We start from the raw sequence: 20,065 nt of genomic DNA, 5'->3' as shown, positions 1-20,065 counted from the left end.
ATTCGAATAAATAGTTATTGAGTTCTTTAACTTTTTGTATACTACAGATAATAACTCCATAACAATATGTTTGGAAGATATAGGGACTATAGTAATTTGAAAATTGTAATAATTTATATTTATAGCTTATAAAAATATAGCCTTTTATAGTACCTATAATAAATACTATATCTATTTTGTGTTTTTTTTTTAAAACTATTTTTATGGACTTTTATCCTCAATGTAAACATATTGATAACTGAAAAACTATTCGTTTGAATTTTGAATTAGATATATCAAAAATTAAAAAAAATTATTTATTGAATATTTTACAGTAAAATTAACTGTTCTCATTTAAAAAACTGAAGTTTGTAACACAATAGGAAAATTTAAAAAATTTATAAATGTGATGTTTATAAAATGTGTTAAATAGTGTTGGTATAATATTTAAATTCCAAAAATCATAATTTTAATAAATTCATTATGAAATTACAATATGAAAGATGAGAATGATCATGCACTCGTTTATATAATATAATAATATATATTATAATAATATATATAATATATATTAACATTCGTTTAAATCTTACAACATTTAAAATTCATTATTAGGTATATTAATTATTATATTAATGTCAATAATTTATGTGCAATCAATTTTTCCCGTCTTTCTATAAATAACAATAAATACTACACGTGGATTTGAAAAAAACCAAAGGAGTTGTCTATATTAAACCTACACCTTACTACCTTACACCTTCGTTGAACTTAAACTATTGATTTACCTACGTGTTTTTTAACTGCGGCATATATACCTAGTCTAAAATGGATTCTTTACAAACTCAAAAATCACATAGTTTATGGACCTACAATGCATTTTAAATTTGTATTTTGAATGTCGGGAAAACAATTGCCAAGTTTTTTTGATAGGAAACATCAAACACGACAATGAACCAACCAATTTTGTGTAACCTATAGCTGATAAATGTTTTCCAATAATTCTCACTGGGAAGTTTCTTTGATATGTCATCTTATTAGGTCTTGTTTTTTATATACATATTGTATATTGTATACCTACATCAGGTGTGTTTATTGTTCTTACTACAATAGATCGCATAAATTAAAAAATATATATATAAAAAAAAGTTTTTTCTAATTTTTCTTGTGTTAAGGAGGAAAACGTAATGTTGTTATTCTTTTTACGGTGAAATGAGTAATAAACATGTATAGGTACGTACATATTCGGTGCGCAATAAAACATTGTTAATAATTTTATTTTTAATTAAACTGAAAGTTTAAGTTTTTTTATTGTATATACCCTTAAAAATACAAATACTAACGTAGGTATTTAATATTCTAAATATTACTGAAATATAATATTAATACATTAATAATATATATACATATAACTATTACTTTTTTTTTTTTATATTTGTATAATATTCTCAATTATTATACTAATGAGAAATGATGATCATAATTTTACATAAATAAAGCACCAATAATTATTGATAAAACTACAGTTGTACAACTGTTTTAATTTTTTATAAAATCATTTATCTTCAAATATTTTTAACAACGATTCTATATATATAATATAATATATTATGTTATTTATACACTTATTATAATTCAATACAAAATATTCTATACGAAAACATTTTTTACGGCAGTATAGTCACAAGAACGTAACAATAAAATATGACAGTAATACATAATAACAATAATCGCCGAAGCGCAATATAATAATGAAAAATCCGTTACACATATAAGTCATATAACATTATAACGTATTAATCGTTTATTTACAAAAAATAATGTATTTACAGTCGAATGGTAAAGAATATAACGACCATTATAATAAATATTGTATTAAATAAATAAACTTTTAACACAATAATATTATATAAATTAATATAATAATAATAGATGTACAGAACACAGGGACGCAATTAATTGCCTTCCAAATCTAGAAGACTTTTTTCACTCGAATTGCCGCCCATAAGATACAAATCCATATGTCGAATATCGATATTATATTTCAATACGCAAGGAGTTGAACAAAATGGGAGGCAAGTCAATGGAACGATATTTTTAAAATCGGGAGACAATTCGAGTGACCATTTAAAAAAAATTCAAAGAAGGGAGTCAAATGGGAGAAAATTTGAGTGTGCTGGACACAGGTATACCTCCGATATCTAACCGTTTATCACTTTTAAATGTCAACTCTGGTGTCGTTGCCATTCGGAGGCTTGACATTCAACAGCGGAGTCACTTCGGCCAGCATGATCGGAACGTCGATGGCCACGGTATCGTTACGCTTCATCGATGAGTTCAGTGTATATTTTTCTTTGCATTGTTCACCTAACGGACAGAATAACGAACGGAGTTTATGACTGTAGATGATATTTGTATGGAATAGTCAAAAACCAATGTTTCAAAATTCTAAGTATATGCACAAATTCCAAGTACCAATTTAATTTTTTGAACAAATTAATGTAGGTTTTTAATATAATATTGTTTTGTCTTACAACAAACAATCAAATTTGAGCCATATAATATCATCCTAATTTGCTTAATCATAGTATACCTATTTTAATTTAGTATTATTATTTGAAACTTTGGATACCGTTTTCTCAAGCCACGTGGTCTATTAAATAATTAATAAAAACGTATTCCCTCTAAGTTTTCAAGTCCAATACAAATTCTTAACTTATTTACTCATTGTATTATTTTGTTTATACAGATTCTATATATCTTTTATAAATAATAATAAAATAAAAAGTTTAATTCGTTTAATGAAGTTTTAATTTAATAAAGTTTATTAAAATTCAATTGCCTCAGACTTTGATTAAATTTTTAAAAAACATTCAAATGAGTAAATTAGGCAATTGTAAATTTTAAAGGCTATAACTAATAATATTCTTAAAGTTTCCTCTTTTATAGCTTAAGTTTTATGCAAAATATACTTTACGATTTTTGTAATTCCTTGTAATTATATCGTTAATAATCAATTTTATTTCAAAAATGATGATATAATTATAAATTATTAAATTATTTTAATTTATAATTTTAACGACTTATTTTGAAGTTAAACTTAAATGACTTATTTTTTACGTGAAAAATAACTTTTTTTCCACTTTTGTGTTTAATACAATACCTAGAATTGAAGCTGGTAGTGCATCGAACGAGTTACAGAACACCATCGACTTGCACCCGGACTTCCGGCACACGTATCGCATTTTTTCTGATGCATTTAAAACGATAAAACGTTGGTCTTTAGCCTGAATCTCCGAAGATATCAGGGACAATCCCTTGGCGGCAGTGTAGTCCAATCCTTTCAAGTGCGCGCAGTTTATGACCAACGGTATTTTTGCGTAGCCTTCTTGTTTTGGGATTCGCATGATTTCTCTGTACAAATAATCTATCGCAGGGAAATACAGTCCGTTGTTTGGCGTTATTAACACGAATTCCACTCCTTTGGACTGTTATTAAATTGTCGTAATATATAATACATATTAGAAACATTATTATATTTATTTGTTATAAAAATAAATTAATTCTCACTTTCATTAATTCAATTTTTAGTTTAGGCCTGGACCACATTAGAGCTAAATGAATAATGTTTGCACATATGCCTGCAAGTAAACCGACTTCAACAGTAAAGAAAAGGCTTATCAAAAGTGTGACCATTGTAACGAATAGCTCCGCTCCTAAAAAAAATTATACAAAATGTCAAAATTATTGATGAAGAATACATGTACATTGTGTATACTTTTTACGGATATTATCAAATTATTTAACTAATATAGGAATATTAACAACATTTAAAACTTCCTTCATATGGTATTACACGTTTACACAATTTAAATTGTGGTTTTCCTTTAGTTAATTAATTCATTTATAGGTTTATAATGTATATATTAGCCATTAAGTATGTAAAATATATGATGTTATACAATAAGTTACTGAAATTATATCATTATGGTATACTAACATTTCTGAATGATAATATTCAAATTTAGTGTAACAATTAAAAACAGTATAGGACAATGACATTTTTTTATTTTGGCGCGCACAAACGGTAATGAAGCGGTTACACGGGGTACAGAATTTTCGGTACGCAAATAATTAACTCACGGTTAGTCTTCCAAAGGGGTTTGACTATCTGATAGTCTACCATGAACAATACAGCACTGATCAAAATCGACGATAGTATCGCCCTGGGGATGAGATGAAAATGAGGTGTGAGGAACAGGATGGCCATTAATATTAAACCGCTGGCGTATATGTTGGACAACGTCGTTTGGACACCGCTAGCTTGGCTCAGGGCACTCCGAGTGAACGCACCGCATGTGGGCATCGACATAATGAACGACCCTGCTATGTTGCACATGCCCAAAGCCAACATCTCCTGCGTGGCCTCTACTATACCTCCGTTAGCTAAAGCACAGTACAACAAAAAATTAGATTTACGGTCGATCGATGCGTATAATGCAGAAAAACATTATAATCAAATAATAATATACGATAATACGAAATATGTCATGATACTAAATTATAAGTACCTTACATAATATGTGATATAATAAATTTTTTTTTTTATTATTAGAAAATAAGGCTTCGACATCACAGGTCATTAGTCTAGCTTGAATTAAGAGTACAAGACAAAAAAAAAATATTATAGCTTAATGGCTACGGAAAGGGTTTTTACATTGTTAAAGTTTGTTTATGAGGTGGGTTTGAGTAAGAAAAGAGATAATTTTAATAATATTATTTTCGTTTAGTGCTTCATCCATATTCGGTGGTATAATATATTATATATCTAATATTTCGTGTGTCAGTTTATTGGGAAAAAAAAATCTAGTGAAAAACAACCTCGCGACTTGCAGTTTAGCCATTTGTCGATAAATGGACGTTGCACAAACTTACCAATGCTTTTTAATGATATATTCACTGTTCACATCTCTTTTGAATATAACATCCATAAATTAATATAATCAAGTTCAAGATTTTTCTAAAAAAACATTAAATCTGGTCAACGTTTCACTCTCGAGTATTCGTGAAATTTTTCTCAGAATAAAAAACAAGGTCATGTTTGTATCAGTCGCTGATACGATACATGGACTTACAAAAGACGTCTGTGAAAAGATAGCAATGGATTGCGAATGCGTGAATTACATACAATAACAATGAGCGGCAATCGAAACGAACAAATCATATTACCTATAATAGCTATACATTTAGCCATTTAAATTAAATTAAATTAGATATATTACATTCATTTAGCCAAATTTGATCGCAAAACTGATTAGGTATAAAATATAATAAGTGCATAATACACAGTGATTCACAGTGATTCACAGTGATTCACCAAACATGCTCACAGAGCTCATCCCTATTTTATAGGTTCTCAACAAAGCGAAGAATATATTGATTTTACAATGATGTATGTTTTTTTCTGTCGATCATCACCTTCTGGGGCGGTAAAAAAGCTTCAATTTTTTTCGTGGCATCTAGTAGAACATTGTGTCATTGTATCTAATTGGTACTTCGGGTTGAAACTATGGAAGTTACTGTTATTGTTAAAAGTAAAAAAAAATCCAATACTTTTCTTTATAACCAGAAAAAACAAATCTTTAACCGGGAATTTTTAGGCTAAGCCAGTTTTTGATAAAATTAATTTCTTTATTTTGTTATAATTGAAAAAAATAATAAGCGTAGAAACTTAAAATTTTCACACAAATGTTTATATTATTATCTTCTATACATAGTATAAAGTTATATCTTCATAAAATACTCCTTAAGTAACAAAAAAATTTTCCAAACATTTTAAAAACAAACCTTTAACAATGTTTAAAAATTCCAAAAATCAGATTGGTGAATCACTGAATCACCCTGTATATTATTATCGATGACATGAAATTTTCCGACAACAGCTTATCCGTACATCTCCTCTACTTATATACCTCTCACCCTCTCGTCGACGGTTTCGAACAATAATAAATAGTAATCACACAACGTGTCGTTTACCATAAGTTTTAGCAATGGATACGTTGGCCAACACCGATACAAGTGGTATGATGAATATGGCAGACCGGATCTCGTACAACATCTCGGGCAGCGTGACGGTCGTGTTCCCTGACGTGTATCCAAAGGGCGGAAACCGTAATGACGGCAGTCCAGTTTTAGCAGTGTCTGTTGAATATTTATAATACACCGATTATTTTTATTTTTAAATACTATAAACGCGTGAAGTATTAACTTAATATGCAGAATAAAAAGCCAATCATCGTCACAATATCGTAAATATATCGTGTTAATATAATAGTAATATTATCGAAATAAATAATATTTTTTTTATTCGATAATGATAAACATTTTATATTGCATAATACAGCTATAAAATTTCTTGCTAAAAATATTTTTCCACGTATTACGGTTTACGAATCAATGAACCGCGTTAATACTTGCCTGAAGTCAAATACGGCAGTGGGGTTCCGCTGGATTCAAATAAATACGTGATAAACATTGCGAGTAAGACGACGGATGTGTTTCGGCTCAAGGAAATGAACCAAAAGACTTTTTTCATAATCCCTGTGACTGGCACATTACGTAATTCCTAGAAAAGACGCTATTTGTAATTATATTATATTATCATAAAAACTGAATTCATAATATTGATAAGTTTTTATTATACGATTTTAATAGTACCGGGATTGATGTATTTTTAAAGCAATTTCAACATTCATTTTCATGTAGTTATAATTTGAGAAAAAATTTAATTTTAATTTTTATAATTTTTATTATTTGTATTATCAAAAGTTATAGAAATTGTATAAAATAAAGTATAAACCTAAAAACCTTATAACCTAAATAATAATGTATTTGTGAGCTTTGTTGGATTTAAGCATATTTTTTCTATTGCTCATTAAATTTGTTATTATGTTAACTATAGATTAATTTCATAACTTAACGAATGAAATATCAAAAGTTTTTAGTGTACGTTTTAGATTTTTTCCAATTTTTATAGATTTTGTAGTGCATATTTAATGATTTGATAATTAATATAATCTTAATAGCATACATATTGGTTATTACTATGTATTTATAAGTACATTTTATGCATATTAAAAATACATTTATTTGAAATATATAATTATTTATATAATATTTGAATATGGTTGCGTTATGAGTTAATAACGACAATATTTGAACTTTGAAGCAAGTTTGTATTTATTAATATTACCTATGTAAATACTGTAAATTGACTAGAAAATCAAGTAATATTCCTTTAAAATATGAAAAATTAAAAAAAAAATTACCTACCTGCGTATTTTTTATATGTAAGCATATTTTTTCTTTTTTAAGTTTATTACCGTATAATTTTATAATAATCATATTTGATTCGATAATAACAAATTATCTAAGAATTTTACTTGAAAATATAGGTAACTAATATAAATCGTACCCTCAATGATAGTATTACAACAATAGCGCCCAGCCCTAAAATCATGTCACCGCTCCTCCTCTCGTGGAAGTGTTCGATCAATTTCTCCGATATGTCTTTGACTGTATCTCCTTTAAACCGCACGCCCAAAATACCCTTTACTTGTGACATCACGACAATAATTGAAGTAGCGGTTGTAAAGCCCGACGTCACCGGCGTAGAGATAAAATCAACCAAGAATCCTGTAAATTAATTTCAGTATTAGTTATGTAAATGTGACATAATTGTTTAGTGGTAAATAAAAATAATTATTTTAAAAGGTTTTCATTATTTTTTTTTTTACATCTATACTCAAATAGCTGTCCAATCCTGCAATATCCAAAATATCTCTCCCATAAATGCAGCTATATTTTAGTTTGATTCGCGTCCGAATACGACTTACCCAGTTTGAATAATCCCATCAACATTTCAACTATTCCACACATGAATGTCAAAAGCACCACATATTCCTGAGTCAAATTTTTTGTGTACTCGTAAGTAAGTAGAGCCATTAGAGACGTAGGCCCCATGGAAACCTGCTTAACGGTTCCGAAGGTCATGTATATGAACCCTCCCATCAGTGCTGAATACAACCCAATCTAAATGTATTAAAAAAAAAAAATGACAAAACGCTTGTAATGTTTGAGTGTATATTTTCATTAAGTGGTGTACATTATGATGGTATTTTTTTTAACTATATACATCATACATATTATATAATATATAGTGTTTGAAATACTTAATTTTGAAATATTTTACAAAAATGTGAAACATTGAATTTTTTAATACAAATATTAATAATAAATTAATTATTTATTAATTAATAATAATATATTCCATAAGTTGAAGCTTCAAATTGTTTAATCATATGCAATTCCTTATAAGCTTTTGGTATATTATACATTTATAAATAGCATGACGAATGTTCGTAGAAATTAAACTTATTTAAAAAAGAAAAAAAAATTTTATCATTTTATTAAAATAGTAAAATATGTTGAAATATTTTATATTTCATGAATTTTTCAAACACCATATATATACTAAATAAGTATAATATAATGTACATTTACAGCGCTAGATTTGCTTGGTTTTATGAAGTATACCTATTGACTATTATTATTTTTTTAATTTGCACTATGAAAAAATAAAAATATCAAACTTTTATTAGTTTATTACAATAATAATTGTAACAATGTAATAATAACTGCAGTTTGTAATAATGTAATGAGTGTGATCATTAATCATACAAATCGATAAATAGATTACCTAACCATACAGCAATTTGAAATTCATATCTAAGTGAATAAGTGACTATACAATCATTATTTATTAATGTACGCCGTACGTTGTTATAGATACAGTAAACAAATAAAAAAAATAGCTATACAACTAAAGCACATACCTATTATTTCATAGCAGAATTGTGTTGTGTTTAATGTTTATATAATACATAATAATAATTAATATATAATATAATTCGTGTAAAAGTAAATTTCCCTCCAGCCAAAATATACAGGTTTTTTTTAAGTAAACAAAAGAATATTTACAATATGTAATATTTATATACAATAAATAAATTTGGTAGCAAAAAATAACAACATGAATAACGTGAGGAGAAAGGTTCACAAGTGTGGATTTTTGTTATAATAACGTTCTCAGAATTTTTAATGTTCTTAGTATTTTTTTAAAATTAATTTTAATCCCCGAATTTATACAGTTCAATATTGATTTTTATTGACCTATAATAATAAAAACAACTATAATTATAACAGCCATGTGTAGCTTTAGTAATAGATAATATTTGACAATTACTAGCAGACTAAAATCGTGTCAACTTTTAATATTCCAATTATTTAAATTATTAGATAACAATAAATATTATTAATCCGACAATATATCGTAACTTATCGTTAAATTAAAAATACTATATACAAGAATTAAAGTCGTTTATATAATTTAAAAAAAAAATTATACCATTTTCTGGTATGTATTCGTTATTTTATTTCTATTATTATTATGATAACGAATTATATATTATAATGTCTAAATTTCAATCATGATTTATTCAAGTATTTTAGAAGCTTAGAAGATATTAAATAATTTTTAGGTTTGTATTTACATAATGGCAATAAAAGTAAATTATTAGAATTCATTCTTAAGAAATTTAAATTATTTTACAATTTAAAAGAAATATTATCATAAAATAAAAATAAAAACATTTGTAGACCAAAGAGTCATCGATCACTGTTTGAAGAAAGCAACTAATGAAAATAACCACTTAAAAAAATTTATTTATCAACCTATTAGTAACTATTAAATTTCTTTTATTTAAAAATTGTTCATAGGGTAACACTTGTTAGTATATTCCACAAAATACAAAGTATTTATGGCATTTTAATATTAATTTTTAACTATAATACATAACATTTCATTTGTAATTATTCATAAATTAGGGAACAGAGATTTAAATACAAATTGAATTTTTTTCTGAAAACATTGCTTTCCAAGCATAAAGTTCATTTTATAAATCAAGGAATTAAAAATGTAATTTTTATTTTGCATTTTTTGACATTTTTAGAGCATTTTTATATAGGAATCGATAAAATGCAATAAAAATTAAGTAGCACCTGATTATGAAACACAAAGTAAAAGTAAAACGAATGTATCTATCTAAATTGTATAGGTATTCATTTTTTGAAAAAAAAAGTAATAAAGAAGATATGAGTACTAGAAAATGATGAAAATAATACAAATAATAAATAACTAAGAATAAATATTTAAATAATTAAACAAATTTTTTTAATGTCAAAAATAATTTTAAGTGCATTTTTTTAGTGAATTTTTTAAAAAAAATTCTGTTTAAGTGCATTAAATCGTATTTTTTAAGGAATTTTTTTGTTTTTAGAGCATTTAAATCCGTTCCCTATTCATAAAACTTACAATAACTTACATATATATATTAATATATTATTATGTATCCATGTAGCCATGTAGGTATATTGTATAAACTATATTATAGACTACATCTCTCCAACTTTTTGTAATGACTAATTATTATTAAAGTTATGTATATGTACGTATTGAGGTATGTTATAATAAAATAATAGATTATCATAAAAAGTAATTTTTAATTTTCATAAACCAAATAGTTTTATATACTTGAAATTTTTTAGATTGTCACTTTATTATTATTATTATTTTTTTTTTTTTGTGAAGCTGATATTATATTTTATACTTAAGAAATTGTATACATAATATTATAAAACTTATTTTCATAAACGATGTTAATCAAATATTTGTGTAAGTATACTTAAATCGTTTTTATATAAATGAATCTAAAATCTTATTATATTTCAATGATTTTTGTTGATGAAAAGACCGAAAAAAAATTATGAACGCATCGTTTTGGATAAGATCATATTTTCTGCATATTTTTAAAATTTTAAAAGTATATTTGGTGAATATCAAAAGGTTTTTTTGGTGCACAAATGCATATTATTTTAAGGTTTTTTTAGTGCCTACAAATTACAAATCCGGACTTAAGTTATAACTTATATAAGCTTATAAAACTATATTGCGTTACATCATGATACGTATATATACGCAATCTAACTATATATTATATGATAATATTGTATGTCGTATGTTCGACAATTCGATGTCTGTATTTAACGTACAGTCTACATAGTGCCTACTGACGCATTTCGTTCTAAGTACTGGGTATTGTTTTAATTACGATACGTAATTATTATATTTCCTCGTAATAATTATTTATGCATCCGGAAAACATTGAACAGCGACAACAATAAATACACATTCAGTATATCATATACAATATACATACAGGTATTTTTAATTCCCATCACACGGTGGAAAAAAATATAATCCTTGAGTAACGAAATAATGTGCAACATAGCCAACAAAGAATCATAAAACTATATTGCCACTTACCCGTTATCCATTTGGTGCGAAAGATTATTATTCGAATTAATATCGATTCCTTTAACTATTACGATAGTTCATTTACATCGCGTAAGTCATACAATTGATTATAAATAGTATTTTAACATAGTTTTTTGGCTATTACACACTTATACGCATATTTAAATATTTTTTTGTCTAATAGGTACCTATTTCCGATAAAATAATTAAGTTTAAGTATTGTATACTATACTTAGTCTCTATAATCTATATTATATTGATTTATCCATTATTATTTTTATACGTACGTTGTATTCTGTTGTTTAACTATTGAAGTATACTTCCGTAACGGGGAATAATATAGGTTCCTACGTCCGTAGGTTAAGACGTAAGACATCACTTATTCACACTTGACGCCACAACAATATCGTGCGCTTATATAAATTACATTTTATATGACCATACCTAATACTAAATACATTGATACTTCCGTATATTTGTATATTAAACAACTTATCTAAATAATGAATTAAATATAGATTCTATAATTATTTTGATTCTATTCTTATATCAACAAGTGTTTTTATTAAGATAATGTTTCGTTGCAATTTCTATGTACGAATTCAACAAGCACGCATTGACATAATATGGGTATTTCATATAACTGCTTATGACTGTAGGCGGAAATTTTATTTGAGTTTTGTAATAAATATATATAAATAAATTGAAATAATATTGACCCTTACCAAAATGTATTCATTTGGTAGTGCGGGGAGAGTCTACATTCTTAGTGGCCGAAATCAATCCCCTCGATAGAGGACGCCACACGCACATTAATTATTTATAAGAATCGTATCACGTGAAAAAAATCACTTTGACCACAGTAATAGATGAGAAACGAAATGTATAATAAACATGATATAAAAGACAATATTATTATTACTGTGTCATAGAATTTTCATTTGTTTGGTTTTTTTTAATATAAAAAAGTAATTTAAGATTTAAAACATAATAATAATATTTTTTACAACAATAACTTTTTTTACTACCTAATGGAATCGATAATTAAAAAATTTATGGCACAGAAAAAATTGTCTATTTTATCATGGATTTAGTTTCGTAACTATGGCTAGTTTAAGCAGTTATTTTTCCCGCGAAACTGTTTTTCTTTATATCACAGTAATTATATAATAACCAATAATAGTACTAACATGGATCCACTTGTAAGTTGCTTAAAATTATTATTTAAATATGTTTAATATTTTAATTGTTCTAATTAAATTTCCTTTACTAAACCCGTTTAAAAGTGGACGTGTGTCTCTCTTAAGTCCTCTCAGAGACTCACTTAATGTAAATATAAGTGACTTATTGTCTTACTATACGTCAGATACACATATTAAATTAATGTAAAATTGTAAACCTTTATATGTTTTTGTTTTTTGTTATTTTATAGATTATTTTTGTGAGTATGTTGAAAAATATCTTTATCAATTCCTACCGTTACCGCTGGTACTGTTATAAATGTCATCAATTTATGACATCTACTCAATTAATACGATGTATTTACATAATATATTATGTAAGAATTGTTAGACAATAGACACGTGTTTTTTTAAATATCTAATAATTAAACAATTATAGAACTTTAGCAAAATTACCCAAACACAGTATACGGACAAAATACATTACTATATGTACATTATACATACGATGCACGAATTTTATTGGGCTTTATTTTTAAATTTAAACAGATTATCAGAGACAATTATCCTGGTTAATAAAATGGATATGAACAAAATACAATAAAATTAATGAGTATATCAAATTAAATAAAACATAAATCTTATTAGTATTGATCAAATATACTTAAAAAAATTACCTGTGGTGATAAATTAGCCAGAGACGCATATGCAATGCTTTGTGGTATCATCGTAAGGCCAATTGTGATACCTGCTATCATGTCACCCATCGCCATTTTACTGTTGTATTTTGGAAGCCACTTTGTGATAGGTACATGTTGATGAAGGAACTCGTGGATTTTTTGGTTTTTAATCGACTTCTGCATTTGCTTTTTCTTGACATTGTCGTTTGAGTTAGCTAAAAAGTTTAATTATAATTATAATTTTATCTTAAATATAATTAAACGTACTCGTACACGAGAAAGAATTTTTTATTTATTGGAAATAACAAAACTAATGTAAAACAGACTACTGATTTTGAAATGAAATTTAAATAATATAAATTATAGTAGGTACTCAAACTTCTGAAATTCTTCGTTATTTATCATACAAAGTTATGTGTAACAGTTATGTATAACTATTATTTTTTCTACATTCTATACATAGCTAATTTATTTATTGGATTATTTTTGAAATGACACAATTCAAAGCTCCATATGATTACTTCTTAGTATGTACTTAATATCAAAAGAAGCGCATTATTTTGGTAGGGTGTGACTGTGCATTCTAAAAATTTCCACAGTAAATTTTAACGAGACTCACGAACTACACAAGATCAATCAACACTAGTCGAATATGAAGAAACTATAAGTCTATAAATATAATATGTTACTATAATATTATAATAGAACTATATAAATTATTAATTCGTTTTTACAGTAAAATATAAGACAATAATATTAGATATTATTTTAAATACTGCTGACGGTTTCGTAATAGATTATCAAAATAAAGTAGCAGGGTACGTAGAATTTTTGCATTAGAGAAATTCTATTTCTCTTATAAGGTCCATTATTTGTTGAACGAATGAAAGTCATAAATATATAAAAACCATTTTATTTTATAAAAGATGTATTCACGGTGATTCACCGACTCACCGTGCATACCCACACTCTTTTTTCCTTAAATAATTTATTCAAATCCTGATTTTTTTAAATTTTTAAGTATTCTTAAGAACCATTTTTTAAATATTTTATATTAAATTTCATAATATAACCATGTCAACTTGTGAATCACCCACCATACAGAACAACAAAATATTACATTAAAGTTAAGTATAATAAAATGTACAAAATACATTTTATTACATTAAAACATATTATGATTCTGTCAAATAATAATTTTTACTGTAACAACTAACAAGTTAACAACTACACAAGCTGCTGCGAGCAACATTCTGGTCATTCTGCGTAATTCCATAATATGTTTTCGAAGAAATCGTCGTTCATATAAAAATCGATTTGAAAGAATACGTTGAATATCTCATGTCATAATAACACAGTTCAGCTATTACAATTTTTTAAATCAACAAATTAAAACACAATATGTATACAAATGTATTTAATACAAAACTTATAGAAGTACCTTTAAAAACTTCCAATTGTTCATCATCCGAACTGAACGTTCTCATTTGTGATTTAAAATTATATTAAGTAAGTATTTAAGTCTACATGAATAACATTTATAACATTTTATTTTGTGGTATTAATATAAGCTGTGAGAACGAATGTCCGGAAAACACTACAAATAAAACACCTCCAATAGACCTCAAACATAATAATATTAGCCATTAGGCTAATTGATTAATTATGTATTAAACTTATAAATAATATATTAATAGGTACCTACACATCGTTTACTTAAAACCATACTATATTAAAATAATCATTCTTTAAAAATAGGACAATTAATATTTAACATTAAAAACGCTGTTCAGTTCATAATAAAGTGAAATGTGAAAATTTAAGTAGTAATATATATTGGCTTTAAAAAGTAGGAAAAAACAACGAAAATAATTTTAGATAACGTATACATAAATATATATTCTGCCAAAAAAGACATCAGAATTAATCAACAGCAATCATAATACAATAAAATATTATGTTCATGTGGACAACATCTGTGTCTTATTTATACAACAAATAAGACACTTGATTTTTATATTATTTTAGAATATATTTTCTTTCGATAATTAATTCTTAAAAGCCTTTATGCATTTTAATTAATATAGTAGTAGTTAATGATTACCAGACACCAACAAATTATTCCGATAATATAACAATATATACTATACAATATAGTAGTATTCCTACTTAATGTAGGACTATACGAGTACATTAAAAATAAAACCATAAAAAAACATATCGTTGTTATAAATTTTATGGTCTGAAATATAAAATAATAAAATACCTATGAGATTACTTATAAATTCTTATAAGCCATGGCCGGTATTGGTAAAAATTAATTATAAATATACAAAAATCAAAATTAAAAACAAAAACAAAAAACCTCTTACAATATGTATTTTTTAATTATACATTGTAGGTATTACAAACCAAATAGTATAAAGTTTTTTTCAATTCATATACCTTGTATTCTTGTTATGTTTTATTTATTTATTTATTTTCAAAAATTAAACATTTTGTGTTTATATCATAATCATAGGCGTAACTTGGCGGGGGTGAATGGGGGCAACTTCCCTCACAGACTGAACTATACTATTAGTTAATTGTAGGCATAAAGTTTCTTTGTAATTCTTATGTAATTATAAACATTAATTATGGTTAAAAAAAAAAGTAGTAATTTTATTATTGTTTGGTATACAATTAATAGTATATAATAAAAAAGAATGTTTGCTTAAAATGAGTTAAATGAAAAATGGTTGTAAAAATGATACAACAGTTTTATCATAAAAATTAAATTTAAATAAGATTATGAAAATGTGTAGAGATTCGCAAAAATTATTTTTGCCCACCCGTGAAAAGAGTCCAAATTACGCCTATGATCATAATATTAAACTACATGAAGTATTATTATTCATTATACATATCTATAATATTAATTAATATATCCTAAACAAAATAATTGATATACAAAAATCAGATTTTGTTGTGGGATCGGGAATAGAGTCTAATGTGTTCCGAAAAGGTTTTGTATAAAAACAGAAGAAAACGGACCCGATTTACCCCGAGTCATTAATTAGTCAGTTATTATAGACAGCAATATAATATGCACCTATTTATTTAATATATATTTCCCACATATTTTTTTTAGATAAATGTCAGTCGTTTTCATATTATTCACGAAACATTTCATACGCTAATCGACACCAATACAATAAAATATACGAGTGATGTGTGCACGTAGCCTAATAATAATCAATAGGAGAATATATCGTCAGCGAAGACGGGATGACTTACGTTTGGTCGTCTCGTGCATTTTCGGCGTTACACAAAAACCGATAGTATAATAATAATAATAAACGATGGTCGGACGACTTTCGAATCACCTGCAGCTGTTATCAATACGGTCGTGGGCGAATTCACGACGAATCGCGATCCGCTGCGTGCTTAGGTTTGATGATCGACTGAAAAGACGCGTTTTTTGCATAATTTACACGTCGTCTATATAACTAATCTAAGAACTGCGGCCGACTCAAGTGGCACAAATCCCGTGATTGCGCGCGGACGGACCGATAAAAAAAAATAACCGATGTCGATTATTATTATAATATTATTGTTGTTGTTGCCGGCCCAAAAGCAGCAGTGCGGTGTCTACTATTATATATCTGCTAACTGCTGACGGCGGCACCGCACATTATATTCTGTCTATACAGGTAGTACAATCTGCGTTTTCCGACACGTATTTGTATACAATGTGTGTTTTCAATAATAATAATATATATATATATATATATTGGTGTGTTGTGATAAATGTTTTCATCGCTGGACTCGGGTGCAAGTGGTGACGGAAGCGTGCGAAGATGATATTATTGGCCGCGACGGTAATAGCGTCATTACCTACAATATAATGTTGTCGAGTTGAAGTGCGTTTTTCTATTGTTGCTGTATAAGAAAAAAACACCTACGGGCCAAACCAAAGTCTAAAACAATCGAATAAACACAAAAGAAATGTTCGACAAATATCGTTTGTTATATACACAGAATACGCGTTCGTCATTTTATCATCGTTCGAAATACTGTGATTAGGTAGAATTACACATGACCGTGTAATTTGTATAGGCACCTGTGCCGTAGATATACAGAGTGATTCATCGAGCACACTTGCACACTAATCCCCTTTTTTCCCCCATCGATATGAATTTATTCAAAATCGTATTATTGAAATTTATAAAGACAGTATTTTCAAATTCTTAAGATATTTGTTGTAGTGTCATGAAGATATACAAACGTATATGTTCTGCTGTAAACAGTAAATTATTTAATGGATAATTTTTCTACGCATTTTGACATATCAAAATAAAAATTTGAATGAGTAGTTTTGAGTTATTTCACTTTGTGTACTAAAGCCAAGGGCGGATACATGAACACCACCGTTCACAAAAAAAAATCATATATTCCAACGAAGTTTTTTTTCTAAATAGATGATGACCTTTTATTAGTTGATAACTAACTAATTCCCCTCCCCCTTCGTTTAAGATCACTGTATCGCCCTTGACTAAAGCACTAAAGTTTAAAAAATATGAGCGGGTCATTTGAAAATTTTAAAAATGTATACTAAATACTAATCTATCTATATTTATAATTTATAACAATGATTCAAAGATAAAAAATACTAGATTCGATATTAAATTTATTTTAAACTTTTGCAAGAGTATTTTTATAGAATATTATCCTTGGTATTAACATTTAAATATCTATAACTGAGAAACTGCTCGTTTTAATTTTAGATTAGGTACATCAATATATTCAAAACAATTATCCAATGAATAATTTACAATAAAAAATGGGAGTTCTTATTTGAAAAATTGAATTCTTTATCGCTACAGTACTCTCCTTTATAGTAGTACAAAAAATCTCATTAATTTTAAAATATAATCTTAAAGTATATTTATAAAATTCCAAATAATTTGATTAAATTCACTATCAAACGAAAAAATAGGGGTGAGCATACTTAGTGAATCATCCTGTATAATATATTATAATGCGTGCGATGAAAACAGATCTAGTTTCGAGTATCAATATACTTATATGTACTACGTCATTAATTTACAACTATAAATATTAATCGTCAAATCGTGCTTTTGTTTACCACCGTATTCAAATCATATAGGCACGTACTTATTAGTTATATTATATAACTTATAACTGTATATAATAGATGGGTGCATTTATGAAAATCTCGAAATTTTCGATAACACGTACTATCGAGATAAAAAAAAACCACTCAAATTCGATTTAATGCGTGCAAACATCAATTATATGTGTATACCTATTATTACGACAATAAGTATACTTATATATATATATATTAATTTTTAGGTAAGTGTGATCATTACAATTGAAAACTGTTGGGTTTTTGTTAAACATTGAATAACCTCCGAAATATCGAATAATTAAGATATCTTAATCTGTTCACCCATCTATATAGTTATTAATGTTTGACAAACTGCAAAATCAAATTTTTATTTAGGTACATCAATTAGGTAGATCATTTACAAATGTAATATTACATTGTCGTATCTTTTTTATTTCTCATTACATTTTATACAGAAAAAATAACAAATATTATCGACTGTGTTTATATCACGACCTACCAGAAAATATACTGTAGGTACAACTGAAACAAAATTTTAGTTTATTTTTAGTGCTTTTTGTTTATTTAAAAATTATAAAAAGATATATATATATATTTACTTAGTACCTACTCATTTGAAAAGACTTGATTTTGGGGGGAGCTTGGCATAGATATTTCGAGAGGATATCTCCTGAGTAAATATTGACGAGTACCTTAAACATAGTTGAGATTGCGATGTTACTTAAGTTGGTTTCATATAAATCTTCAAGATAAAAATCAATAAATTAACTGATCCAGTGTGTTCTAGAATATTAAATTTTAATTAATTGTTTTTAAAACTATAAAGTATACATTATACTATTATAGTCGAATTTGTACTATAATACACATATTTGTATTATTTTATAATAATTATTACCTATAACTATTTTTATTTTTAATTACTGAGCAGTGACCAGAACGATAATGAATGTATTGATTTTACAATGTATGTTTTTTTTTAAATTTATTAATTATTATTTTTTAAGTCTGTTATCATCTTTTTGCGCAATAGAACTGCTTTTGCTTCAATTCTGATTAAAGTTACTGGAAGTAAATTGCATAAGTATTTAGATTTAGTATTGATATTTTGAAGAGTCAGAAGTCATTCCTAGTAATTTTAATAAATAAATAAATAATAAATATTAAATTACATTATGAACGGATTTGGTTATGAAATTTGAAATATAAATGCATAATTTAATATTAAATACATAATATCTTCAACTAAATTAAAAATCTCAAATATTGCTCATGATTGTTCATATTATATACGTTTATAGTGTTCTCGGTGGCCGGTGCTCAAAAAAACATTATTAACATATTATTTAATGAAACCAATCTCCATTCTGACTCAGAATCATCTTTCGAAAGCCATTATACTTAATTAATTCAAAGTTAGAATTAATTAAGTAATAAAATAGTTGGTAAAATTGCATGTGTGGTATATTTTATATGTTCTGCGAAATTTCGTTTTAGGTATCTATCTAAAAATGTTTCAAAAAATTGAACCTGAGTACTAGAAAATTATTTTCATCTCGATAATATCTATCTCATTAAATTAAATTATATTTAATTTATGTTTATCTGATTATTTATGAACAAATAGTTGTTCAATCTTTATGGTGATTGGTTTACA

General features: G+C 26.3%; 1 protein-coding gene across 1 annotated transcript; it reads right to left on the bottom strand.

Moving 5' to 3' along the window:
- Window positions 1-1,760: 1,760 nt before the first annotated feature.
- Window positions 1,761-16,899, bottom strand: LOC132921934 (sodium-independent sulfate anion transporter-like). Its single transcript, XM_060985190.1, has 10 exons — window positions 16,551-16,899; window positions 13,272-13,489; window positions 7,875-8,070; window positions 7,454-7,674; window positions 6,457-6,604; window positions 6,016-6,180; window positions 4,123-4,425; window positions 3,550-3,695; window positions 3,143-3,467; window positions 1,761-2,346 (listed from the first exon to the last, which is right to left on the bottom strand). Exons 1-10 carry the CDS (start codon window positions 16,567-16,569, stop codon window positions 2,198-2,200), a joined length of 1,890 nt encoding a protein of 629 aa, XP_060841173.1. The 5' UTR covers window positions 16,570-16,899; the 3' UTR covers window positions 1,761-2,197.
- Window positions 16,900-20,065: the final 3,166 nt, after the last annotated feature.

The sequence above is a fragment of the Rhopalosiphum padi genome, chromosome 2 (genome assembly GCF_020882245.1).
Source record: "Rhopalosiphum padi isolate XX-2018 chromosome 2, ASM2088224v1, whole genome shotgun sequence".
Lineage (NCBI taxonomy): Eukaryota > Metazoa > Arthropoda > Insecta > Hemiptera > Aphididae > Rhopalosiphum > Rhopalosiphum padi.
The sequence above is the reverse complement of the archived record's forward strand: the minus strand, read 5'-3'. Positions and strand labels throughout refer to the sequence as shown.